Here is a 26,406-nt window from a genome sequence, read left to right as displayed (position 1 = left end):
CGCTACTGACAAGAAGCGAAGTCTTGGGCTTTCTGAGGCCCATTTATCATTTCATTCTAAAAGAACCCAATAGTTACTTTTTAGCTCCTTATATGAGATCTACTTTAACATATTCCAAAGCAGGGCTTTTTGGGGGAGGGTAGTGTAGTTTATTGAATTTTTGAAATTTTTCAGAAGATATCTACTTTCTTCTCTCTGTTGCAGTTATTGACTTAGAAGCAAGCTAGGAGCATATGACAGAAACTGTCAGTAACCCACTCTGAAGTTAATTTTGTTTTGGTTACAGGTAATAGTTTCATGTCTACTTCTGTGGGGAATAGCAGTGATAGATTTCCTCTCCTTTTTTTTTTTTTAAAGCTTTCCTCTTACCTGCGCAAACCTCTCAGTCTCCCCATGCTCCCATGATGTGATGGGGGAGACACTGAACACCCAAATGGGCATTTCTATCTGCAGAAAGCCTAAGTTCCTTCCACTGATATTAAATAGCTTGTGGAATGTATTAGTCTGTTAAGTAGCCAGTGGAATGAATGTATTAGGTCATTTGTGGAAACAATTAGAAGAAAAAAATCTGGCAAAGGAGCAGACCAGGAAAGTTTAAAAAAAAATCCTTTCTGGCATGCAGTTCAATTAGATTAGTATGAGTTGTTAGAAGTTAATGTTTGCAGTGTCAGCGAGCACACTTAAATGACAAAAAAGAAGCTCAGTTGCAGTATGTGGCACATCATTAAACATATACTCAGATGTTTATTTAAAAAGTATAGATCTGTATTTCTTGTATGTGTAGCACTGAGCCAGGTAGAGGCTAAGAGTAAATGAAAATATATAATTCCTGGTCCTTTCTCTTAAGGAGCTTAAATCTGTTTGGAGGTAGCAAGACATAGAATGTAAAAGATAATGAAAGGGTTAAAATAACAGTCTGAGACAGGGATCAGCAAACTATAGCCTACAGCTAAAATCTGGCCTTCTGATTATTTTTGTAAATAAAGCTTTATGGAACACAGCCTCACTCATTTATGTTTATTGTCTGTGGCTGCTTTAGTGCTGTAAAGGCAGATTTGAGGTGTTAGAATGGAACATTGGTCCCATCAAAGCTGAAATACTTACTATCTGACTCTTTAAGAAAAAGCTTACCGGTGGGGCATGGTAGCTTATGCCTGTAATCCCAGCACTTTGGGAGGCTGAGGTAGGTGGATCACCTGAGGTCAGGAGTTCGAGACCAGCCTGGCCAACATGGTGAAACCCCCTCTCTACTAAAAATACAAAAAATTAGCTGGGCATGGTGGTACGCGCCTGTAATCCCAGCTACCCAGGAGGCTGAGGCAGAAGAATCGCTAATCGCTTGAACCTGGGAGGCAGAGGTTGCAGTGAGCTGAGATCGCACCACTGCACTCCAGCCTGGGTGACAGAGTGACACTTCATCTGAAAAAAAGAAAAAGAAAAAGCTTACCAACTCCTTGTCTGGGATAATAATTCAAAAGATGTTACGAAGCAGTGTATGAGGAGTATAAGTGATTTAGTGAATGCTATAGTTAGTAAGTCTGAGAATGATGGAATGACAGGTGGCCTGAAAAAGGGTTTTGAAGGTGACCTCAGACCAAGAGATTGAAGGGCACTTTGTGATGTAAAGAGTTGGGAAGGGGATTTCATGGATGGGAGCATCCATGGGGCTCTTGGGGGAAGAGTGTATGGGGAGATGGGGACCAGGACTATCCAGCTGGACTTAGAGCCAGGTATAAATGCAGGTGACGTTGTCAATGTCAAACCTGTACCAGACTGAAGTGGCCTTTGAGTTCCAGGATCAAGACTGGGAACTTCCTCAAACCCATAATATCTTTCAAAGGCAACACTCATTTACACATTCAATACTCATTCTAGACCTATTATGTGGTTGACCCCTAGGGGATGTTAGCATACATGAAGGCACATCGCTCTCCTAGACTGGTGAGTCCAGCTTGTTTGACTCAGTGCTAGTTCTAGGTATGTTTTTTTTTTTTTTTTTTTTTTTTTTTTTGAGACGGAGTCTCGCTCTGTCACCCAGGCTGGAGTGCAGTGGCACAATCTTGGCTCACTGCAAGCTCCGCCTCCTGGGTTCACGCCATTCTCCTGCCTCAGCCTCTCCAAGTAGCTGGGACTACAGGCGCCCGCCACTGCGCCCGGCTAATTTTTTGTATTTTTAGTAGAGACGGGGTTTCACGGTGGTCTCGATCTCCTGATCTCGTGATCCGCCCGCCTCGGCCTCCCAAAGTGCTGGGATTACAAGCGTGAGCCACCGCGCCTGGCCAAGGTATGTTTAAAGAAATAGCTGTTGGCTGGGCGTGGTGGTTCATGCCAGTAATCCCAGCACTTTGGGAGGTGAGGCGGGCAGATTGCTGGAGGTCAGGAGTTCGAGACTAGATTGGCCAACATGGTGAAACTCCGTCTCTACTAAAAATACTAAAAATTAGCCGGGCATGATGGCACACGCCTGTAGTCCCAGCTACTCAGGAGGCTGAGGCAGGAGAATTGCTTGAACCCAGGAGGCAGAGGTTGTAGTGAGCCGAGATCACGCCACTGCACTCCAGCCTGGGCAATAGAGCAAGACTCCATCTCAAAAAAAGAAAGAAAGAAAAAGAAATTGTCGTTTCCAAGAGAGGTTTAACCTCAAGACCTTCCAAAGGCTGCTAATGCCAGGAGACTTGTATGGACAGGTAGTCTCCCATTCTGTGAGGACAGTGTTCTAGAGAGTCTTTGAGAAGGGACTTCTGGTTGTTTTGTTGTTGTTTTTTTTTAGATGGAGTTTCGTTCTCTCTCGTCCAGGCTGGAGTGCAGTGGTGCGATCTTGGCACACTGCAACGTCTGCCTCCCAGATTCAAGCGATTCTTCTGCCTCAGCCTCCCAAGTAGCTGGGACTACAGGCGCCCACCACCACTCCCGCCTAATTTTGTATTTTTAGTAAAGATGGGATTTCACTATGTTGGCCAGGCTGGTCTCGAACTCCTGACCTCAGGTGATCCGCCCACCTTGGCCTCCAAAAGTGCTGGGATTACAGGCATGAGCCACTGCATCTGGCCGAGAAGGGACTTCTGAAAAGGAATGTTGTGTAGATGAGAGATGTGCCGGGGGAAGGGAGGAGGAGAACCCCCACCCATCCTTAGACACTGTATTGTCTTTCCTTCCTTTTAGGGCTTCTGTGCTGTCTACCATTTTTTTTCTGGGTCTGCAAAGCTCCCTGCACATATCCTCGCAGGGTGTACTTCCACCCTTTAGGTACCCAGCCCTATGCAGTTGGTGAGACATCGTAATGTTTCCACATGCCACCATCTCCCCTACTCCCTGACCACCCTCTTCAAGCCTGTATCCTGCTGTCTTGGCATCTGTTAGGCACTGAGCTTCCCCACTTTCCCTAGATCAGTCCTGCCACAGGCCACTGAGCTCACCTCAAAATCCTTTCTCTCCTACCTGGACACAGCCCTGGGGCACCTGGGCCCTGCTTGTCTCTGGCCCTGCAGTGGTCCTCATTGTCACCCATTAATGCTTCCATTTACTTCTCTCTCACTCTTTTTTCTTTTGTAAATTAAAACACACACACACACACACATGCTCACACATGTGTGCACGCACATACACACACATACACAGAGACAGAGATAAAAGAAAATTCTGTAGTGCATTTTGCACTGAGTTTATTCCAGACTTTCTCTCCTCAAGCTCCTCAAATTCTCTTCTCACCTGACCCTAACCAAGAGATGACCTTGACTCCTGTTTAAGAGAAGGCGTCAACTCGCTTGTGTACTCTCATCTTCATGTCTTTATATCACTGTTGTAATGTTGATCCACTTTTATCCAATGCCAGAGAAAGATACCCTTCCTTCTTTTTTTATTGTTCTCTGACTGCTCCCCAATCATGCATTCCTGACTCATCTGCCTGTTGTTCAGCACGGTGACCCTGTCCCCGCAGACCGTCAGTAAATACTTACTGGATCAAAGAGCCATTCTGTCTGAGAAAATGTCAGCTAAGAATGTAGAAGGGCAGCAGGCCTAATTTGGCCTGGTTTCATATTTGAACCTACTGCCTATATTCATGTGTGCACTTGGGTATATTCATGGTTTGTTTTTTTTTTCCGTGCAGCCACAGTATCTGGAACATATGTCTCAGAAAATCTTTATTGATTGAAAAAAATATGAGCAGGAACAGGGGCAAGAAGACGGGCTTTGAGTCCAGGCTGGCTGGTGGCTGGAATATTATCTGATCTCTCTGGGAGTTGGATTCTTTCCTAAACCAGGAACAATAATAGGCACCTTGTAGAGCGTATTCCAGTTCCTGTTGCTGTGTGACAAATTAATCCAAAATTTAGCACCTTCAAAAAGCCATTTTATTATGCTCACCAGTTTTGTGGGTCAAGCATTTGGACAGGGCACGGTGTCTACAGCTCTACAGTGTCTGGGGCCTCGGCTGGAAAGGCCTGAGGTTGGAGTGGACATGACAGCTGGGGGCTGGAACCATCTGAAGGCTGAGTCCCTCACATGTCGGGCCAGGCTGGGATGACTCAGTAACTAGGCATGCCAGCTGGTGTGTCTCAGTGCAAATTGGCTTCCTTACAGCATGGCTGTCTTGGGGTATTCCAGCAAGTGAGTTGGAAACTGCATAATATGGCCCAGAAGTCACACAGCATCACTTTCCTCCACTCTGTTGGTCAAAGTGGTCACCAGCCTGCCCAGGTTCCAAAGCCCGGGGAGGAAGATTAGATTTCTCCTGTTGACAGCTGGATCACATTCTAGAAGAGCTCAAGGGACAGGAGATGTTGCTGTAGCCATCTTGGAAAACACAATCGGGCACAGAGTGATCGTTACAGTTAAATGATACAGTGAGGATAAAGGCACCTGACACAAGATTTTAAGAGTATATTTTCTGCTGGGCATGGTGGCTCGTGCCTGTAATCCCAGCTACTCAGGGCGCTGAGGCAGGAGGATCACTTGAGGCCAGGAGCTCTAGACCAGCCTGGGCAACATAGTGAGACCCCTTCTCTACAAAAAATAAAATAATTATCTGGGCATGGTGGCAGGTGCCAGTAGTCCCAGCTATTTGGGAGGCTGAGGTGGAAGGATCTCTTGAGGCCAGGAGGTTGAGGCTGTAGTGAGCCATGATCGTGCCACTGCACTGCATCCTCGGTGACAGAGTGAGACCCTGTCTCAAAAGAGTATATTTTCATTCGGTAAATATTTATGAAGTTCCTACTATATGCTAGGTATCAGGCCGGTCCTAGGTCTACAGAGGCAAACAAAGCAGACATGCTGTCTGTCCTCCTGTAGCTTTCAGTCTAGTGGCGGACACAGGCAGTAATCACATGTAATTAGATCTGGAAATTCCTCCTCCTTTTCTGGACAGGGACTGGTGAAACGTCTGGATTTGTGTGTTGCATTTTAAGTGTTTTTCTTTTTTTTCCCCAGTGAATGATGAGGAAGGGGATCTGCCCATTGTTAATGTGGAACGTTTTGCTGCTGTTTGTTTTGTTTTGATACTTCTGCAGATCTGGAGGCTCATAGCCCTGAAAGGTGCCTTGTCAGGCTTGAGGTCTGCAAGCACCCCCTTACCCTTTTGTTCAGCTTCAGACTTATGTTTCTCATTCTGCAAAAGGGATTTAGGAGAGTGGTAGGGGTATATAGAGTCACCTGGGAGATCATCTTCAGCCTAGACATGACCTGCCCTGTCCCCCGCCCCATTCTGATGGGAACCAGGTTGTGGAGGAGGCAGGCATGAGAAAATTTCACAGGGGTTTCTAACATCTCTGGGTGAGGAACCCAGTGTGAGATGGGCCAGCGCTTCCCAAACCATGCCATGTGTGTGAGTGCCCTGGGGATCTTATGATGTAGCCTCAGATTCAATAGGTCTCGGGGAGGCTGGGGTATGTGGAGTACCAGGCAGGTACAGATAGAGATGCCTGTGGAAGTTTGCTGCACCCTGACGAAAGGGCCAGTTCTCAGAGAGTAGGGTGCTGAGGGCTAGCCAGGTGAGCTACCAGATTTCTGTCATGTTTCAGCATGCATTTCTTACAGATAATTACTCTGCTAAAAACCATAATCACAATATCACTTTTACACCTAAACAATGCAAACAACAGCCTTCCTTATGTAAAACACATCTCAAGAAACTCAAATTCAGAATGTTGGCAGAGGTGGCCTTGTCCACACTCATAGATCTGGTGTAGAACACACTTTTGATTGTGCTACTTACTCATTTTTTAAGTAGCTTATATATATTTTTTAAGTAGCTTATATATCCCAGCACTTTGGGAGGTCGAGGCGGGCAGATCACTTGAGTTCAGGAGTTCGGGACCAGCCTGGCCAACATGGTAAAACCCCATCTCTACTAAAAATACAAAAATTAGCCAGGCATGGTGGCGCATGCCTGTAATCCTAGCTATGCAGTAGGCTGAGACATGAGAATCACTTGAACCCAGGGGCAGAGGTTGCAGTGAGCTGAGATCGCACCACTGCACTCCAGCCTGGGAGACAGAGCAAGACTCTGTCTCTAAAAGAAAAAAAAAATTATAGATGCCCAGTACCCTTTATAACAAATTCAAATATTGAAACATACATACATATACAATACACACATACTTTTAATATTTTGTTGCCTTTAAAACCCCCATCTTCCTTTCCAGGTGCATTGCTATGCCCAGCATGGTCAGCTGAATCATTTGTGAAATAGTGATTACACCAGCTAGAGTTACGCCAGCATAAAGATTTGCATGTTTTCAGTTCAGTGTAGGACATTATTCTTCTACTTGCACATGTAGAGCATTTTAACAATCCGGAAGTGTTTCAGCATATATTTTGTAAAGATAAGGACTCTTTTCAAAACCATAATCACAATCATTTTTACACATACAGCAACTAACAATGTTTCCTTATCATCAGACACTTAGTTCAAATATCCAACTTTTACATGTAGTTTAAATATTTTAAAAGGTGTTTGTTTGAATCAGGATTTGGAAGGTCTGTACTTTCTAATTGGTTGGTTGTCTCTGAGTCTGTTTTTTTTTTTTTTTCTCTGCTACCCAGGGTGGAGTGCAGTGGCGGTCTCAGCTCACTGCAACTGCTGCAACCTCCACTTCCTGGGTTCAAGTGATTCTCCTGCCTCAGCCTCCTAAGTAGCTGGGATTACAGGCACGTGCCACCACGCCTAGCTAATTTTTGTATTTTTTGCGGAGACGGGGTTTTACCATGTTGGCCAGGCTGGTCTTGAACTCCTGACCTCAAGTGATCTGTCCACCTCAGCCTCTAGAAGTGCTGGGATTACAGGTGTGAGCTACCGCACCTGGCCTCTGAGTCTGTTGTAATCTAGGTTCTGCCATCTCTTTTTCCTTGCTTTTGTTGTTGTTGAAGAAACTAAGTCATTTGCCTACAGTCCTACAGCCTGGATTTTGCGGATTGCCTCCTTAGAGTGCCATTTAACATATTTTCGGACGTTCTGTATCCCCTGTAAACTGGTGGTAAATCCAGAGGCTTGATCTGACTCAGGTTCCATTTGTTGGCAAGAATATTTTGCCAGCAGTGACACACACTTCCATCATGAGGCTCCAGATGCCTGGTTGTCTCTCTTTTTGTAATGTCCACAGCTGGCCAGGCATGGTGGCTCGTGCCTGTAATCCCACCACTTTGGGACACTGATGCCAGAGGATCATTTGAGCCCAAGAGTTCGAGACCAGCCTGAGCAATGTAGTGAGACTCTCATCTCTGAACAAAAACTTTTAAAAATAAGACATGAAATTTAAAAGAAATTAAAAAAAAAAAAGCTGGATGCAGTGGCTCACACCTGTAGTCCCATCTACTTGAGAGGATGAGGCAGGAGGATCATTTGAGCCCAGGAGTTCCAGGCTCTAGTGAGCCATGACAATGGCACTGCACTCCAGCCCAGCTGACAGAGTGAGACCCTGTCTCAATAAATCAATCAATATCCACAGCTGCTAGTGACCATTGCTCAGGTTCTTGATTGCATTAGAGGTTGCAAAATGTTGATTGTCCAACTCTCTTACCTTCATTTTATTAGCCAGAATATTCCTATACAGAGAAATTTCTCATCAACCATTTGGTTATCTTGAATTCATATACGAAAGGCAGGACAAATGTTTGATCCTTTTTTTAAATTTACCAGTTTTCAAAACAATGAGTCGGCTCCCTAGCATCTTCCAAAGGTGGCCAATGATTTTTTAAAAGTATCACTATGAAAGATATATCACATAACATATGAGACATCAAATTAATTTGATGTCTTTCAATCCAGTTATTGTTACTAATGCAGTTATTATTTCAGTGCACTTTCAATGCTGTTTCAAGGCAGTTATTGTTAATCATGCTCATGTTGCCCCATTTGTGGCCAGTGGGAGCCTCTTCAGGTTCACTTCTGAGTTGTTTTGACATGACCCTAGTAGTGTTTGCTGGCCTCCTTGCTTTCTTGGTGTGACAAGATGGTCCAGGCTTATCACCTTTCCTGCCCCAGAAATGAAATCAGCCATTTATCTGAGGGTAGCTGGCTTTCTTTTTGTGAAAAACGGTATTTGGAGACTGAATGTGATTATTTCAGAAAAAAATGTATACATTGCTCTTCATAGATCATTATTCTTAGGAGTCTTTTGGTATGAGGCTGTTGATCTTTTTAATTTTATTTACTTATTTTCACTAACTCATATTTCAATTTTGGGAAAGGTTTCAAAAATTTTAAACACAATCCAGTTTATTTAGGTTTTATTCTCTTTTTCCAACTTTAAGCTATAACCTTCAAAGGAAAGCAAATGTTGGGTTTTAACTTCACTTCTTTTTTGTGTTACTCTATATAGACACATACTTACTAAGTGGCTTCCTGATACTGCAACAAAGTATTTATAATGTAGTTGATTAAGAAAACGTTTGTGAAGTAGATACTTGACTAGCAACTTTTTAGTTCAAATTATTGTTCAATATTAAAAAGTACCAACTCAAATGACTTACAAACGTTGGCAGTTACTGTCTTGAGAGACTCACAATTACTATGTGACATCATTGGTGAAACTTAGGATGAAACCATTAAATGCACCCTCCCTAATAACCTGCACATTATGGTGTTGCAAATATGCTAGATGGTATCTCCAGATTAGATGTCTGGGAGCTTAAAGTAGTTATACTTATGACAGTTTGAAATTCTAGACTGCTTTGAAGAGCTGTTATTTTGCTGTTATCTTCTGCTTTTATCCCTGTGCATTTGTCTCAGATCTCATCTTCTCAGATTCTCAGCTTCTTGTCAAAATCATCCTTGCAAGTTTCTCGCCACTCGACAACAAGCATTTCTTGAGTGCCTGATGGGGCCAAGCACTCAGCCAAGCACTTGAGGGAGGAAGATGCATTGGGCAATATGACTTTTCTTTCAGGAAGCCCATCAGCTTCCATTTTACATGTCCCTTTTGCCTTCTAGGGGCTTGTGGTAGCAGGATTACTACACCTGGGAGTATAAATGAAGCCTGAGATGGGACATTAAATCTGCCGGGGAGAAAGCAGTGAAGATTCACTGTGGTTTCCTCTCACGTACCTCACTGTCTGCTATCTCTCTTATGAGAAAATATGTTTCTTAACAGAAGGCCATGCAATGAGTGACTCAGCCCTTGCCCACCCCCAACCATGCTGACCAACCACATTTTTCTGTGGAATCGTTCTTCCCTCCTTTTGACTTGGTCCCTGCCTCTTACAGCTGATTCAGCTTAGCCACACTGAAATCAACAGGAAGGCTTTTGCTTTTCTTCTTTCATACAACATGTCCAAATATAAAGCCAACCTGCCCCCCTTACTATCCTATCCTCAAGACAAGCAAGAGTTGCTTTCCGTTATAGTCCTTACAAAGTATCTTGTACCATAAGGGCTCTATGAATTTATTTTGAATAAAATAGTTTAAGCAAATCCTTCAGATACCTTATCCATAATAAAATTGTTTCATGAAATGAGAGGGTGTTGGGGGGTGGGGAGCGATATTTTCTAATTATTTTATTTCACATAATCTGTAATTACATTAATACATACTATAAGCAGACACTTGACTGTTTCTTCTTCTGTTTTGAGGTTTACATATTCAGGTTAGCCCACAACCTTTTGGATCTTCTCACTGAGAAAAATAGGGGATTTCTTTCTAATCAGGCACTTGTCTTTGGGTCTGCTTTGAATCTGAGAACTAGGCTATCATTATAAAGTCAGGAAAATCTCTACTCATCCTCAAGCCATTTTATTATGTAACACTGTCAAATATTTATATAAAGCAGCATACTTTCTTCTCCATGGCACAAAAAAAGGTTATGTCTTCTTTAAGTGGCTAAACTATTTTGACTAAACAGACTTTTTATTAAATTGGTTTTCTGGTCAGATGTGGTGGCTCATGCCTGTAATCCCAGCACTTTGGGAAGCTGAGGCTGGCCAATCACTTGAGGTCAGGAGTTTGAGACCAGCCTGGCCAACATGATGAAACCCCGTTTCTACTTAAAAAAAAAAAATTTAGCTGGGTGTGGTAGTGCATGCCTGTAATTCCAGCTACTTGGGAGGCCAAGGCAGGAGAATTGTTTGAACCCAGGAGGTGGAGGTTGCAGGGAGCCTAGATCATGCCACTGCACTCCAGCCTGGGCAACAGAGCGAGACACTGACTCAAAACAAGAAAAGAATATTGCTTCATAAACAGTTGTGCCTAGTAGCTCAGGAAACTACAATTAAGTCCATTTAAAAAATGTTTTTCTGAGATTTCATGTAACACTACCTGAAAAAAAGTAGAATGATGGGAATTAATTGGAGGCTCTAAAAATTAACTAAGAATATCGGGCCAGGCACGGTGGCTCACCCCTGTAATTCCAGCACTTTAGGAGGCTGAAGTGGGTGGATTACTTGATGCCAGGAGTTCTAGACCAGCCTGGCCAACATGGCGAAACCCCGTTCTACTAAAAATACAAAAATTAGCTCGGCATGGTGTTACATGCCTATAATCCCAGCTACTCAGGAGGCCAAGGTAGGAGAATCACTTGAACCTGGGAGGCGGAGGTTGCAGTGAGCTGAGATGGTGCCACTGCACTCCAGCCTGGGCAACAGAGCAAAACTCCATCTCAAGAAAAAAAAGTGGTTTTCTAAGATCCCACTGATTTTTCCCCTCCGTGATTGTTGTATAGAACCATTCTCTATACAGGCTTATCCAGCTTTAACCTGTTGTCTTTATTTTTTACTAGGTTTTGTTGTTGTTGTCTGTTTGTTTTTGAAATGGAGTCTTGCTCTGTCACCCAGACTGGAGTGCAGTGGTGAGATCTCAGCTCACTGCAAGCTCTGCCTCCTGGGTTCATGCCATTCTCCTGCCTCAGCCTCCCGAGTAGCTGGGACTACAGGCACCCACCACCACGCCCGGCTATTTTTTTGTATTTTTAGTAGAGACAGGGATTCACCGTGTTAGCCAGGATGGTCTCAATCTCCTGACGTTGTGATCTGCCCACCTCGGCCTCCCGAAGGTGCTGGGATTACAGGCTTGAGCCACCGTGCCCGGCCTGTTTTTTAACCTGCAAAGTCACCTGCCCACTTTCTCCATTCTTTCTTTTTCACTTAAAAAGTCTTCTTCTGGTCAAGTTATTTTTATCCAGTCTATCTAATGGATATTCTTTTTTTTTTTTTTTTTTTGAGACGGAGTCTCACTCTGTCGCCCAGGCTGGAGTGCAGTGGTGCTGTCTTGGCTCACTGCAACCTCTGCCTCCCGGGTTCAAGCAATTCTCTGCCTCAGCCTCCTGAGTAGCTGGGATTACAGGCTCCCGGCACCACGCCGGCTAATTTTTTTCTATTTTTAGTAGAGACGGGATTTCACCATCTTGGCCAGGCTGGTCTTGAACTCTTGACCTTGTGATCTGCCCATCTTGGCCTCCCAAAGTGCTGGGATTACAGGCGTGAGCCACTGCGCCCGGCCGCTAATGCATATTCTTAAAAGAGCTGTGTGTTAGGTTTGCAAAGGTTAATTTCAGGAAGCGTTTGATAACTCTTTGTTTTTGCTCCTTGAGCTTTTGTTCCAGGGACAGCCCCTGGTGAGGCAGAGGCTTCAGAAGGCAAGTGGTAGGGGACTCCAGGCCCTCAGCTTTTGTGAATGCTTTCCCATCCAGGCCCTGCATCTCATTCTGATCTTTGATTGAATGCCCCTCTGCTATATAGGCATTGGTTGTGGTGAAGATAAGAGTGAAATCAAGGCTGATCACAGTAACTTGAGAGGCCTGGACCAGTGGCGTATACTTGTTTTGTGGCCAACTGGTCATGTTGATCATCAGCTTTCTCTAGCCTTCAAGTTAAATAACAAGGCTCACATTTGTAACTGCATTTCTTTGCGTTGAATGGTAAGGTATAGTTTGAGGTCAGTACTTTCTCAGGACACTCCTGGCGTCGTGTGGTGCACTCAGTCACCAACATTTATTGAGCACCTACTATGTGCCAGACACCAGATGAGGAGGAGAGGGTGCTCAGATCTGCCCTTTAAGAGCTCCCATTCCAGGGTGTGTGTAGGGAGGGCATGTGGGGGAAGCCCTCACAGCATAGCATGATAATGGCCTGCAAGACTAGCATCTGGCATTAATAGAGCAGCTTCTGTATACAGTTTACAGATATCACCTCTCACCCTTGCCACAGATCATCTTCTGATTTTAAACACAAAGAAAGTGGGCTCGAGCTAGGAATCTCACTCCATGTCACACAGCCAGTGAATGTCTAAGCTGGAATTTGCTCCCAGGCCTGCTGGGCTTTCTCCTACACCTCATGCTTAGAGGTGACAAGAGAGGAGAGATGGGCTGGGAGGCTCAGGTTCCTTGGGCCGTCTTGGAAAGCAGCAAGTGACAAGAGTATCCTTAATGGTGTCTGAGGCAGACAATGGTGGGCCTTTCTTTCCTCTCACACAGCCGGGTTTGTTTTTTCTCTTCTTTCTTGATTCATCTCTTTTCTGCTTTCCCTGCTGTTGCCCAATTCTTTGAGCTGCTACTGGGCCTGCTACAGACATTGTTGAATCCTGCCAGAGGCCATCCAGCTGCAGGTGTGCTGCCTCCTGCCCGGGGAGAGAGTTCGGGCCCAGGGACTGTCTGTCACTGGGGTCCGTGTTCTGAGCCTGTCTTTGTTGGGGAAGCTGATGTTCAGTTTTTAAGATGCAGGTCTTGGGAACTATCTGCTTGTTGGGTTGGTGTCCCTTAATGGTGTGTTTGTGAAGACACCAAAAGGAAAACGTGGCTGGTATGTAGGTCAGCTTTATTGTATGCGGAGGTCCCCACAGTACCTGTGGCCTTGACCTGGGAAATTCAGGCCCCCAAACCCTTCAGCCCTGACACTAATGGGAAGGCACTGGATGGTAAGAACTTGGCCTTGTGCAGACTTGCATAGAGAAGAGTCTGTGTGTATGTAAAGTTGATGTATGGCCAGGCATGGTGGCTCACGCCTGCAGTCCCACCACTTTGGGAGGCCGAGGTGGGTAGATCACCTGAGGTCAGGAGTTCGAGACCAGCCTGACCAACATGGTGAAACCGCTTCTCTACTAAAAAATACAAAAATTAGCTGGGCGTGGTGGCAGGCACCTGTAATCCCAGCTACTCGGGAGGCTGAGGCAAGAGAATTGCTTGAACCTGGGAGGCAGAGGTTGCAGTGAGCCGAGATCACAGCATCGCACTCCAGCCTAGGGGACAAGAGCAAGACTCCGTCTCAAAAAAAAAAAAAAAAAAAAAAAAAAAAAAGTCGTTGCATGAGTATCTGTTACGGTTCTCTGGTTTTAAGTAAAAGAAAACAACTCTTCCTTAACTAAGGTAGCAAAAAGGATTTATCAGAAGGCACTGGGGTAGCTTATAGGGTGGAAGGAGAAGCTAGAGGATCAGGTCTGAGAAAGATGGCAACTGGGCAGCTTCAGGGATCTCACTTCTGAGAGCCCTGGTGGAGGAATCTGCTCCAGCCATCTCCAGTGTTTGTCACATTGCTTTGATCACAGTTGGGTCCTGTGCCATACATTGGCTGGCAGAGGGCAGGGCATGTTGATGGACAGGCCCATCAAACTATCTCATGGTGGAGGGGAAGTTCCCCCAAACAGTTCCCCTCCCTGCATGGGGAGTGTTCTGCTAGGGCACAAACACAGTCTACCACCTCAATGAACACAAATCTACAATAATAAATTCTTTTTTTTTTTTTTTGATACGGAGTCTCGCTGTGTCCCCCAGGTTGGAGTGCAGTGGCGCAATCTTAGCTCACTGCAAGCTCCGCCTCCCAGGTTCACGCCATTCTCCTGCCTCAGCCTCCCGAGTAGCTGGGACTACAGGCGCCTGCCAACACGCCCTGCTGATTTTTTGTATTTTTAGTAGAAACGGGGTTTCACCGAGTTAGCCAAGATGGTCTCGATCTCCTGACCTCGTGATCCGCCCGTCTCGGCCTCCCAAAGTGCTGGGATTACAGGCGTGAGCCACCGCACCCGGCCATAAATTCATAAATATATATTGTTTAGACTTTTAATTTTAATATTATTATTTTTTTGAGATGGATTCTTGCTCTGTTGCCCAGGCTGGAGTGCAGTGGCATGATCTCAGCTCACTGCAACCTCTGCCTCCTGGGTTCAAGCTATTCTCCTGCCTCAGCCTCCTGAGCAGCTGGGATTACAGGCACTTGCCACCACACCCAGCTAATTTTTGTATTTTTAGTAGAGACAGGGTTTCACCATGTTGGTCAGACTGGCCTTGAACTCCTGACCTTGTGATCTGCCCGCCTCGGCCTCCCAAAGTGTTGGGATTACATGCGTGAGCCACTGTGCCTGGCCAATTTTTATTTGTAAGAGCTGTATTGAGGGATAAAATTTCACCCATTTTAAGTGTACAGTTTAATACTTTTCAAGTAACAGCATCCTATAACTCTCACCACAATTTAATTTGAGAATATTTCCGTCACCCCAGAAAGATTCTTCATACCCATCTACAGTCCATCCCCGTTCCCATCCCCGGCCCTAGGCAGCCACTGATCAGTTTTCTGTCTTTTTAGATTTGAACATAGGTTTTTTTTTATATGTTCCTGACTGGTGTAACTTTTTCTGGGTATTCTGGAAACTACGTTATACATGAAAGAAAAAAAGAGACTCCCCCTCTGCCCGCATCAATGGTGTGAAAGTCTGTATCTCGCTGGTCTCAGGTTTCTCTGCTTTCTCTTTTAGATTCTTCCTTCTCTCCAGTGGACCATAATTTAGGATAGCGTAGCCCTGGGCTTGATGCTGCCATTACTTACGTCTCAATGTCTCTAAGCCTAAGTCATGGAACCTTCTAGGCCTCAGTTCCTCATCTGTAAAATTCAGGAAAAAAAAAATAGACTAGATGATATCTGATGTTCTTTCCATCTCTAATGATCAGCACTCATTATCTTTTTTGGTGAAGTCTTTATTGGCAAAAAATTACTTCTTGATTTTCTATGCTCTTCAGAGGACTAAAACAAAACACTAAAATTAAAAATTTATTCTTCAGAATTCACAGAACAGAATAAGTGCAAAAGCAGTAAGTGTGTAACATTTCTACTTCTGAAATGATTAAAGCTTACTGCACTGAGGCCTCTGTGACATTGTGTATATGTGTATACAGCGGAGGAAATTAATTGGAAACTTTCATTCTCCTTCATGCTTTCTGGTTTATTCAAATATTTATTGAAGCAGACAGGATGCTAGGTGAGGGATTTAGAATCCTGGCAAAGATAACGGCTTTTCCCGGATGAAGGTTGCAGTCTAGTTGGGGTAAGTCAGTGTGAAATTATAGCGAGGTGAACTGGTCCTAGGAGAGAGGAAGGACAGTGAGCAGAGGGAGGTAGGGAGGGACTGGGTCACAGAGCAGGGCCACGGGTATACCACCGCCACCACCACTGCCACAGTGAGAAACTGGCCCTGAGAAGCTGCTAGGCAGCTGGCTTAGCCAACCCACAGTTAAAAACCACCCGTTTCATCTTTGGGGGAGGAGACATTCCAGCAAGTCTGAAGGTAGAGATAGGGGAGGGTGAAGTGTTTTGCATTTCTAAGCAGATCTCTTATCTCCCCTGGCTCTTTTTGTAACATGGGGTTAACTGTAGCATTGGTTTTTGCAGTGACTGTAGATGTAGCAAACTTGTGGAGGCTGGCTTTTGGCACAGCAGACAGCTGGAGGGTGGTATTTTTCTGACGGGGAGATGTTCTTAAGTTTTGTAATTTATGGTGTCTTTAAATATGGGATTTTGTTTACTGTTATCCTAATTACACCTCTGATGTATTTTATTTAGCTTAATGTTTTAATTTTCTGCTCATGCCCAGAGGTAATTTCTCAAGGGGTACCACTTAAAAAAAAATCATAGGTAGTGTTTCATCCTTCCTGCAGTTACCTGCAGCCTCTCGAAGGCAAGGAAATGGGTTTTGGGGGCACAGACTTTCTTCTGGGCTCTTGTGATATAATTTTGGCTGTGTTTGTATCATCCAAGATCTTCACCACCTGTTTGCCAAGTATTATCCTAAACCATTCTGTTCTATAGAGACATGATACAAGCCACATGTCATTTTAAATGTTCTAGTAGTCACATTAATAAAATTTTAAAAAGGTAAAATTAATTTGAATAATATTTAATTAACCCAACAGATCTAAAACATCACTTCACCATGCAATTGATATGAAAATAATGAGCTATTTCACATTATTTTTTTCTAAACAAGTCTTTGGAACTTGGGATGTATCTTATGGCTCACGTCAGTTCAGACTAGCCACATTCCAAGTAGTCATTAGCCACATTTGCAGTGACACTGTATTGGACAGCAAAGTTCTAAACCTTTCAAAGGCTTGCAGAGAGCACTGGAAAGAGCCCTTAGAGTGGGTAGGAGAGACATATCCTCATGATTTATGAGCTCTTAACAAAGCCACAGGTTTCCTCTTCTTAGAGAAACCTGATATGTAAAAAAAAATTCATCTTGACAGGAAAGGTAAAGCAGGAAGTAATTATTCATGTTACAAAAGAATTAACCACAGGATCTTTTAAATAGCAAGCTCCCTTAGTGCACGGAAGAATATGACTCAATTTGCAAAATGTGATTGACACTTGACATTTTAGTAGCACCTTTGTTGGGCTGGGAACGGTCTATCATAAAATGCAAGCTGAGTGGTCAGTTGATCAAGTCTTTATTGAGCACCTACTGCATGTCATGGGTGCTTATAGGGGCCCCAGCAGAACTAAGGGTGATCCATACCCAGAAGGCATTCAGGGGCTCACAGGGAAGACAAGACACAGCTTGGGATTGCCTCAGTGGCAGGGGCCAGGGAGGCCTTGGGTCTAGAAGAGCTTGGAAGGTGATGTGGAGGCAGTCAGGGCCTAGCTGTGGCCAGGAGGCAAGGAGGCTGTGCATGATTACTTAAGTTTAAAGAAAGGGCAATGGCCAGGGTGGTCGCTCACGCCTGTAATCCCAGCACTTTGGGAGGCCAGGGCAGGCAGAACATTTGAAGTCAGCCTGACCAACACTGTGAAATCCTGTCTCTACAAACAATACGAAAATTAGCTGGGTGTGGTGGTGTGCATCTGTAGTCCCAGCTACTTGGGAGGCTGAGGTGGGAGGAACACTTGAGCCTGGGAGACGGAGGTTGCAGTGAGCTGAGATGGTGCCACTGCACTCCAGCCTGGGCAACAGAGCCAGACCCTGTCTTAAAAAAAAAAATTGTTTTTTTTTTTAGTATCTTCTTAATTATGTATAGATTGTGTACATATATTCCTGTACTAATTGAAGATCAAGAAAACCCCAGAGAAGCTCCTACACTGTTATTATTAGGCTTAACAAACTTTTGAAACACGTAAAATTGAGTATTGTATGACTTTAGACATTGGTGGAAAAATGAAGACATTTTCTTCATGGTTCAGGTACATAGTTTTAAAATATCTTGCTAATCCTGATGATTCCACACTTACACCAATGTCAAGGGTGGAAAGAAACCCATATTACAAATGATCTTGATAACTGAGAGTTTGGGGGCCATCTCCCCGTAAGATCTGATGTGTCTTCCCCATGTGGCGGGCAAAGAGCTCCCAGCAGAAGCTGAAGTGGCAACTCTACCATTTTCTTTCTTTCTTTTTTTTCTTTTCTTTTTCTTTTTTTTTTTTTTTTTTTTTTTTGAGATAAAGTTTCGCTCTTTCCCCCAGGCTGGAGTACAGTGGCATGATCTTGGCTCACCACAACCTCCGCCTTCCAGTTTCAAGTGATTCTCTTGCCTCAGCCTCCGGAGTAGCTGGGATTACAAGCACCTGCCACCAAGCCCGGCTAATTTTTGTATTTTTAGTAGAGACAGGGCTTCATCATGTTGGCTAGGCTGGTCTCAAACTCCTGATCTCGTGATCCGCCGGCCTCGGCCTCCCAAAGTGCTGGGATTACAGGCATGAGCCACCATGCCCGGCCAGCTCTACCATTTTCTTGGCACTTGGCCTCGTGTTGTCTACAGCTCCTACTTTCTTTACACAAATCTTTTCAAGCAGCTGACCCACTTTGTGAGGGTGATTTCAGCAAGAAGGGGTCATAGCCATAAGGAGGCTTTACCAGGAGGCACCAGAGAACTGCAGGGCACACCGTGGTGGGGACACAGTCAAACCATATCAGATGGGAATTATTAGCTTTGACATACAACTGAGACCTAGAGAAGTTAGCATCACATGGAATGCTGGTGCTTGCTCTGGTGGTACTCCTTGATTCCACTGTCCCTCTGGCTGCTTCCTGCCCCTTGAAGGATCCCTGACTGTGTGTCCTGGAGACTGGGTGAAGGAGCCTGTGTCATTCTGTCAATGGAACAATAGAGAAGTTGAATTATTACTTTTTTGAAGTTAAAACAAAATGAATAGACATTGTAATTTTTTTCTCCCATCATCTCAATGGATGCTTAAAACCTATCTCAGTGTATTGAAGTTGGTTTTTTTTGTTGTTGTTGTTGTTTTTTTACTCATTTGTGCGTTTTGTTTCCTATTTAAGAAATCTTTGCCAAACCTAAGGTCATTAAGATTTTCTTCTATCCATTCTTATAAAAAGTTTTACAATTTTAGCTCTTACACTTAGGTCTGTGAACTATTTTGAGTTAATTTTAGTATATGCATGCTTTACAGAGCTCATTTAACTTTTCCTCTTCCATTATTTTATCATAATTTCTGAATTGCTAATTCACCACTTGGGGTTTTATCTAATTTTTGCTATCCTTATATTCATTCATTTGCCATTCATTCATTCATTCATTCATACGGATCTGCAAACTAAGAAGGAAAAAGTGGCTGGGCACGGTGGCTCACGCCTGTAATCCCAGCACTTTGGGAAGCCAAGGCGGGCAAATCATCTGAGGTCAGGAGTTCAAGGCCAGCCTGGCCAACATGGTGAAACCCTGTCTCTACTAAAAATACAAAAATTAGCTGGGTGGGGTGGCATGCATTCAAGGAGAATCGCTTGAACGTGGGAGGTGGAGGTTGCGGTAAGCTGAGATTGCGCCACTGTGGTCCAGCCTGGGTGACAGAGTGAGACTCCATCTCAAAAAAAAAAAAGGGGTTATGAAATTGGTTCATATTGAGGTGGTCATGAGGAGAAGCCCAGTCTAAATGAATTGCATAAGTTAACTAATTTTTGGATTGGTTAATGCTGCTAATTTGCACTGGCACTTTGTCAATGAGAAGACCCACCTTTCTTACCTGTTGCCTTTGCTCATTACCAAGTATGAGAGATTGCCATAGATCAGGAAAACAATGTAACATGGAATTGATGTGTAAGAGCTCATTTGTCTCGAGAGGGCAGTTGTGGTTCTGATGTAGGCGGTCTGAGACATTGGCTTGGCCAGCCAGGCCCTCTATACCAGCTGTCTTTACACGTGTTGTCACTGCAAGATGGGTGTTACCTCTGTAGGATGGTGTATTAGTCTGTTCTCGTGCTGCTAATAAAGACATACCCAAGATTAAGTAATTTATAAAGGAAAGAGGTTTAATGGACTCAGTTCAGTATGGCTGGGGAGGCCTCAGGAAACTTAACAGTCATGACAGAAGGGAAAGCAAACACATCCTTCTTCACATGGTGGCAGGAAGGAGAAATGCCAAACAAAAAGGGGAAAAGTCCCTTATAAAACCATCAGATCTCGTGAGAACTCACTCACTATCACAAGAACAGCATGAGGGTAACTGCCCTCATAGTTCAATTACCTCCCACTGGGTCCCTCCCACAACACTTGGGGATTATGGGAACTAAAATTCAAGGTGAGATTTGGGTGGGGACACAGCCAAACCATATCAGATGGGGATTATTAGCTTTGACATTTTGTACAACTGAGACCCAGAGAGGTTAGCATCACGTAGTATTGGCGGGGGATGGGAGACCCAGAAGTCAAACTGACATCTGTTGTCTGTACTCTGAGCTTGGAGAGACAATGCTGGACACCCTCTGGGTGGGGCAAATGTTGTTAGCTGGCTGTCATCATGCAGCTTCCCCTCTGAAGTGCCTGCTGGCCCCAAGACCTGTAGGCCACCCTGCCTGTGCCTGACCACGGACCAGCACTTTGTGGTTTCTGTGCTATAGGCTTCAGGTTAACCAAAATTGGGTTACTGTGTGTGGCCCTGTTATTTTGAATATTTGTAGAGGGGAAGTCCCTTTAATGTTACTTTACTGGCCTTCAAGGGATACTGGACCTCAGCCTTCTCCAACATCTGACCTAAATTACTCTATTTTCCCTGTTCCTTCCAGTGGAGGCCATAGTGGAGTTTGACTACCAGGCCCAGCACGATGATGAGCTGACGATCAGCGTGGGTGAAATCATCACCAACATCAGGAAGGAGGATGGAGGCTGGTGGGAGGGACAGATCAACGGCAGGAGAGGTTTGTTCCCTGACAACTTTGTAAGAGTGAGTACGAAGCAAAACCCTTTTCCTATCTCCTGTGTGGGCTCTGCTGACCAAAGGCTATGGGGGCGCTTGAGGATGAATTGCATGAACTCTATTAGGGAATGGCTTGACCTCCTATGTGATATCAAGAGAAGCATGTATAGTTTTGCCCTTGGTATCTGGGATACTTGTTTTGAAATTGCTTTTTTAAGGCTCAGGATGATCTCTTTCCACTGTGTATCACTTCTTAGGATATGCTAAGGCTGGGCGCAGTGGCTCACGCCTGTAATCCCAGCATTCTGGGAGACTGAGGTGGGCGGATCACTTGAGGTCAGGAGTTTGAGATCAGCCTGGCCAATATGGTGAAACCCCATCTCTACTAAAAATAAATAAAAAATTAGCCAGGTGTGGTGGCATGTGCCTGTAGTCCCAGCTACTTGGGAGGCTGAGGCAGGAGAATCATTTGAACTTGGGAGGCAGAGGTTGCAGTGAGCTGAGATTGTGCCACTGCACTCCAGCCTGGGCAAGAGAGTGAGACTGTCTCAAAAAAAAAAAAATAGTAAAGCTTGTTAAATTGTTGTATGTACTTGTTTGTTTGCTTTGGGAGTTTAAAAGAATTTTACTTTATTCCTTGCAAAATGGAGGTAAAACTCAGTTTTGACCACTTAAATAACAAATTAAATGTAGAATTCAGCCAGACATGGTGGCTCATGCCTATAATCCCAGCACTTTGGGAGGTTGAGGCAGGAGGGTCACTTGAGCCCAGGAGTTTGAGACCAACCTGGGCAATATAGGGAAATCCCTGTCTCTACAAAAATAAAATAAAAAAATTAGCCAGGCATGGTGATGTGCACCTGTAGTCTCAGCTACTTGGGAGGCTGTGGTGGGAAGATCACTTGAGCCCGGGAGGTTGAGACTACAATGAGCCATGATCACGCCAGAGCACTCCCTGTCTCTAAATAACAAACAAACAAATAAATGTAGAATCCAAATTATGGAATGCTTTCAATGAATGGATGAATATAGAATTCAAATTATGCAATGTTTTCCACCTTTGTATTCATGTTGCCTTTTTTTTTTTTTTGAGACAGACTCTTGCTCTGTTGCCCAGGTTGGAGTGCAGTGGCATGATCTCGATCTCAGCTCACTGCAACCTCCACCTCCCAGGTTCAAATGATTCTCATGCCTCAGCCTCCCAAGTAGCTGAGATTACAGGCATGTGCCACCACGCCCAACTAATTTTTGTATTTTTTTTTAAGTAGAGATGGGGTTTTACCATATTGGCCAGGCTGGTCTCAAACTCCTGACCTCAAGTGATCCACCCACCTCAGCTTCCCAAAGTGCTGGGATTACAGGTGTGAGCCACCACGCCCGGCTCATACTGCCTTTTTGATAGGAGCAATATTATTTTCCTTTACCCCTTTATGTCCATGAAGCATTAAACAAGACTTACTTCTTCAGTAATGTTTTGAAAATTATGCCTTTTGGAGAAGTCATCTACAGGTTGATTATAAAAATGTAACTCATTCATATTAATAAATTACCACACAGTTGTAAGTAATACTTTGAATTGTTGGGTAGAAAAGGATCACTTGGAGGCTGTTCCTCATGGGAAATACTAACTAGGTCTAAAAGTCCCCGTGCCATAAACCTTCTATCTCATACTGGAGAAGAATGGATTGTTCTCAGAAGAATGGATTGTCCTCAGTGGGAAGACCTGCATGCAGAAGTCCCCAGGTCCCCTGCTGTAATCTCCGTGTTACCAGATAATACTTAAGAGGACTGTGCCTTCGATACAGGGAGGCAGGTAGTCTGGGGAACCTTGGGCCCAGAGAAGCAGGTGAGCCCCGCCAAAGGAGCCCTGAGGGCTGGGTGGGAGGGGTTTTTTTATGACAAGTGGTTGTTGATGAAAAATGTGTGATGGACACTGGACTTCCAGTCACTACCCTTTCAGAGTCGAAAATGAATAGGAACCTATTTAAATCTTTCTTTAGGGTCTTGTCTCAAGGTGATCCTGCTAGCATTTCTGTTTTCTTTTCTCTTTGGTGTGAGAAGGCTGGGGAGAATTTTGTAGGGAATATGCTACTAAACATTGCTTTCTGGAGTTGTAGGAATATAGGCTTTACCCCCACTGGCCTACTACACTTGAATCCAGCCACTCTCTCCCATTTTAAGAGTGGGAAAGTGCTGCATCTGGGCCACCACAGACTCTGTTGAGGTGTGAATGGGAGTTCTTTTGCATATCCAAACAAAGACCCCAGTTTTAGGAAAGGAGCATCCCTGAAGTTGAGCTGCATTCTAGTGTGGAAGGAGGGTTTTTCTAGATAAAAGGGGCAGTGGTTAGAGTGAAGATGGAAGGAGGAAGGAATGACAGAAGGGGACTGTGGGAAAGAGAGAAGACCCTGGGAAGGAGGGAAGACTGTGGGCAGGATAGCAAGATTGTGGGAAAGTGAGCGGGACTGTGGGGAAGAGAAAGGAGGGCCCTGGGAAGGAAGGAGGACTGTGGGAAGGCGAGGTAGATGGTGGGAAAGAGAGAGGAGGACCCTAGGAAGGAGGACCGTGGGAAGGGGTGAAGGATCATGGGAAAGAGAGAGGAGGACCCTGGGAAGGTGAGGAGGACTGTCTGAAAGAGGGAGGAGGACCCTGGGAAGGAAGGAGGACTGTGGGAAGGGGCAGAGGACTGTGGGAAAGACAGAGGAGGACCCTAGTAAGGAAGGAGGACTGTGGGAAGGGGAGAAAGGCCATGGGAAAGAGGTAGGGGGACACTGGGAAGGAAGGAAGAATGTGGGAAGGCAAGGAGGACGGTGGGAAAGAGGGAGGAGGGCCCTGGGAAGGAGGGAGGACTGTGGGAAGGAGAGGAGGACCGTGGGAAGGAGAGGAGGACCATGGGAAAGAGAGAGGAGGAGCCTGGGAAGGAGAAGGGACTGCAGCATCAGCTCCAGTTTTGAGGGTAGGTCGTATTTTGAACACCTTTAATGTGTCTTGTTGGCCTAGTGTCACCTGATTTTAAACTACAAATCTACAGATTCAGAGAACTGAGTTGGAAGGCACTGAGAAAGCCTATGGAATTTGCTCATAGCATAGGGCTGGCGCGCTGTCAGTGACTGTGGAGGGAACCAGGGCAGGGAAATGCAGTGCAGGAACTGCCCACGCGAGAGCTGGAACCTGACCCTCCCCCTGCTCGGAGAGGACTCCTTGCTGTGAAATGGAGGCGATGTCTTGACCAGAAGGTCTCCGCATTGCCCCACCTGCTCTGCTTTGGGCTAGGCCAGTGTGGGCATGGCAGCAGGCTCCTGTCCTGTGGCTTCCCATGGGCTTTGGCTCAAGGGAAGCCCTGGTGGGAGATGGCAGGGAGGGAGGGAGGCGAGTGAGATTGTGGGGCGGGGGGAGGCGGTTATCCCGCCAGCTCCCTGCTCATGTGGATTTTGGGCTGGCCGTGTCCCTCACGGGATGGGTGGCTGCTCCAATCAGGCTCACCTTCCTCCTTACCCCTCTCTCCTCATTCCTTCAGGTCTGGGGGCTTCCTTGTTTCAAGTCCCGGGCTACCACCTTGGGCTTTCTTTATACCTCACCCACCCTGTTAAAGTCTATTAATCCCACCCGAGATTACCCTAATTCGAGTGGGCCATCTGTTTCCTTTTGAGAACCTGACTACCTCATCGGCCTGTTCAGAGGATTAAACCAGAGAATGCTGGAAATTGTTTAGCACAGTGGCCAGTGAGTGTGCCGCAGTGCTGGTCACTGGGTGAGGGAATGGGTCCTCTCCTCTGGGCCTCAATTGCCCTGTGCTCACCTGCTCAGGTGTCCTCTAATTTCAGCTGGAGCACTTCCAGGGAGGGGAAGTCATGCTCTTGAGAGATGCTTGTTCTACCTAGGGCAGAAAGGATGTAGCAGGAGTGGCTGGGGCTGCGCTACTTGTAGCTGTCACATTTGGCAGAAAAAGAAACTTCTATTCTTTCAGATGGCTGAGTCTATTTTCAAGTCTTCACCCACTGGAAATGTTTTAGGCCTATTATTGCAAATTCAGTAGGTGGATGCAGTGGAGTTAAACAATAACCAGGACTCTGTAGAGATTTCTAAAAGCTGAAAATGCATCTTTAAGTAATAATAATCATATTGGCATAGGTGTGCACTTTTGAAAGTGGCTTTATGCATGTCCTATTTAGTGTAAGAATAATGTGTCCCCAGATGGAATTGGGTAATTTTGTGGAATCCCATTTTTTTTTTTTTTTTGAGATGGAGTTTTGCTCTTGTTGTCCAGGCTGGAGTGCAATGATGCGATCTCGGCTCACCGCAACCTCCACCTCCCAGGTTCAGCGATTTTCCTGCCTCAGCCTCCCGAGTAGCTGTGATTACAGGCATGCACCACCACGCCTGGCTAATTTTGTATTTTTAGTAGAGATGGGGTTTCTCCATGTTGGTCAGGCTGGTCTCGAACTCCCTACCTCAGGTGATCTGTCTGCCTCGGCCTCCCAAAGTGCTGGGATTCCAGGCGTGAGCCACCACACCCGGTCAGGAATCCCATTTTTATACCCACATGCCTTTCTGTCCATGTTACCACTGTCAGAGAGCCTACCTTAAGCATTTTCTTTCTTTTTTTTTTTTTTTGAGATGGGTTGCACTCTGTTGCCCAGGCTGGAGTGCAGTGGCATGTTCACGGCTTACTGTAGTGTTGATCTAGGCTCAAGTGATCCTCCCACCTCAGCCTCCTGACTAGCTGGGACTATAGGTGCACACCACCACACATGGCTAATTTTTGTATTTTTAGTGGAGGTGGGGTTTTGCCATATTGCCCAGGCTGGTCTTGAACTTCTGGCCTCAAGTGATCCTCCCACCTTGGCCTCTCAGAATACTGGGATTACAGGTGTGAGCCACCATGCCCTGCCAAGCATTTTCTTGACTCATTTAGCAGATCCTTATTCAGTATCCCATTTGAGCATGGTCCTCCAGAGTGTTGGGATTCGTATCTACCTTCATCTCAGTGCTGTTTCAGTCTCTCAAGAGAAAAATACCAGCCATTCTCCTGGTATACTGAGTAGCAGGCCATCCCATTGTTAAGAAGATACCTGTGCTTTGTCAGCTCTCGGGCTATTTTTCATCATGCAGAAATATACCCAGCTAGGCCACATGCCTTTTTAGGTTTATCTCTCTTTTATTTAGTTTGTCCTTATTTATTTATTGTAAATATGGAAGAACAATCTTTTAAAATCTCCCTTCTCTTTCTTTTCTCTCTCTCTCTCCCCACCCATGTCTTTTTTTGAGACAGGGTCTCATTTTGTCACACAGGCTGGAGGGCAGTGGCGTGATCACGGCTTACTGTAGCCTCAAACTCCTGGGCTCAAGCAATTCTCCCACCTCAGCCTCCTGAGTAGCTGAGACCACAGGTGTGAGCCACCACACCTGGCTAATTAAAAAAAAAAATGTGTAGAGACAGGGTCTCACTATGTTGCCTAGGCTGGTCTTGAACTCCTGGACTCAAGCAGTTCTCTCACTTTGGCCTCCAAAAGTGTTGGGATTATATGCATGAGCCACTATGCCTGGCCCCCACCCACTTATTTTGGAATACAT

At 45.2% G+C, this 26,406-nt stretch overlaps 1 protein-coding gene across 10 annotated transcripts in view; it reads left to right on the top strand.

Annotated features, from left to right (window-relative positions):
• SH3KBP1 (SH3 domain containing kinase binding protein 1) overlaps window positions 1-26,406 on the top strand; it is a 358,209-nt gene that overhangs the window by 30,795 nt on the left and 301,008 nt on the right. For 6 of the 10 annotated variants that reach the window (XM_030807593.1, XM_030807591.1, XM_030807587.1 and 3 more), the window contains exon 2: window positions 20,702-20,859. In XM_030807593.1, coding sequence (XP_030663453.1) covers window positions 20,702-20,859 — 158 coding nt within the window. Of the gene's footprint in view, window positions 1-20,701; window positions 20,860-23,721; window positions 23,789-26,406 lie in introns of those variants that run through there. The other 4 variants (XM_030807596.1, XM_030807592.1, XM_030807595.1 and 1 more) reach the window with 2 other exon arrangements.

This window comes from Nomascus leucogenys, chromosome X (genome assembly GCF_006542625.1).
Source record: "Nomascus leucogenys isolate Asia chromosome X, Asia_NLE_v1, whole genome shotgun sequence".
NCBI classification, from domain to species: Eukaryota; Metazoa; Chordata; class Mammalia; order Primates; family Hylobatidae; genus Nomascus; species Nomascus leucogenys.
The sequence above is the reverse complement of the archived record's forward strand: the minus strand, read 5'-3'. Positions and strand labels throughout refer to the sequence as shown.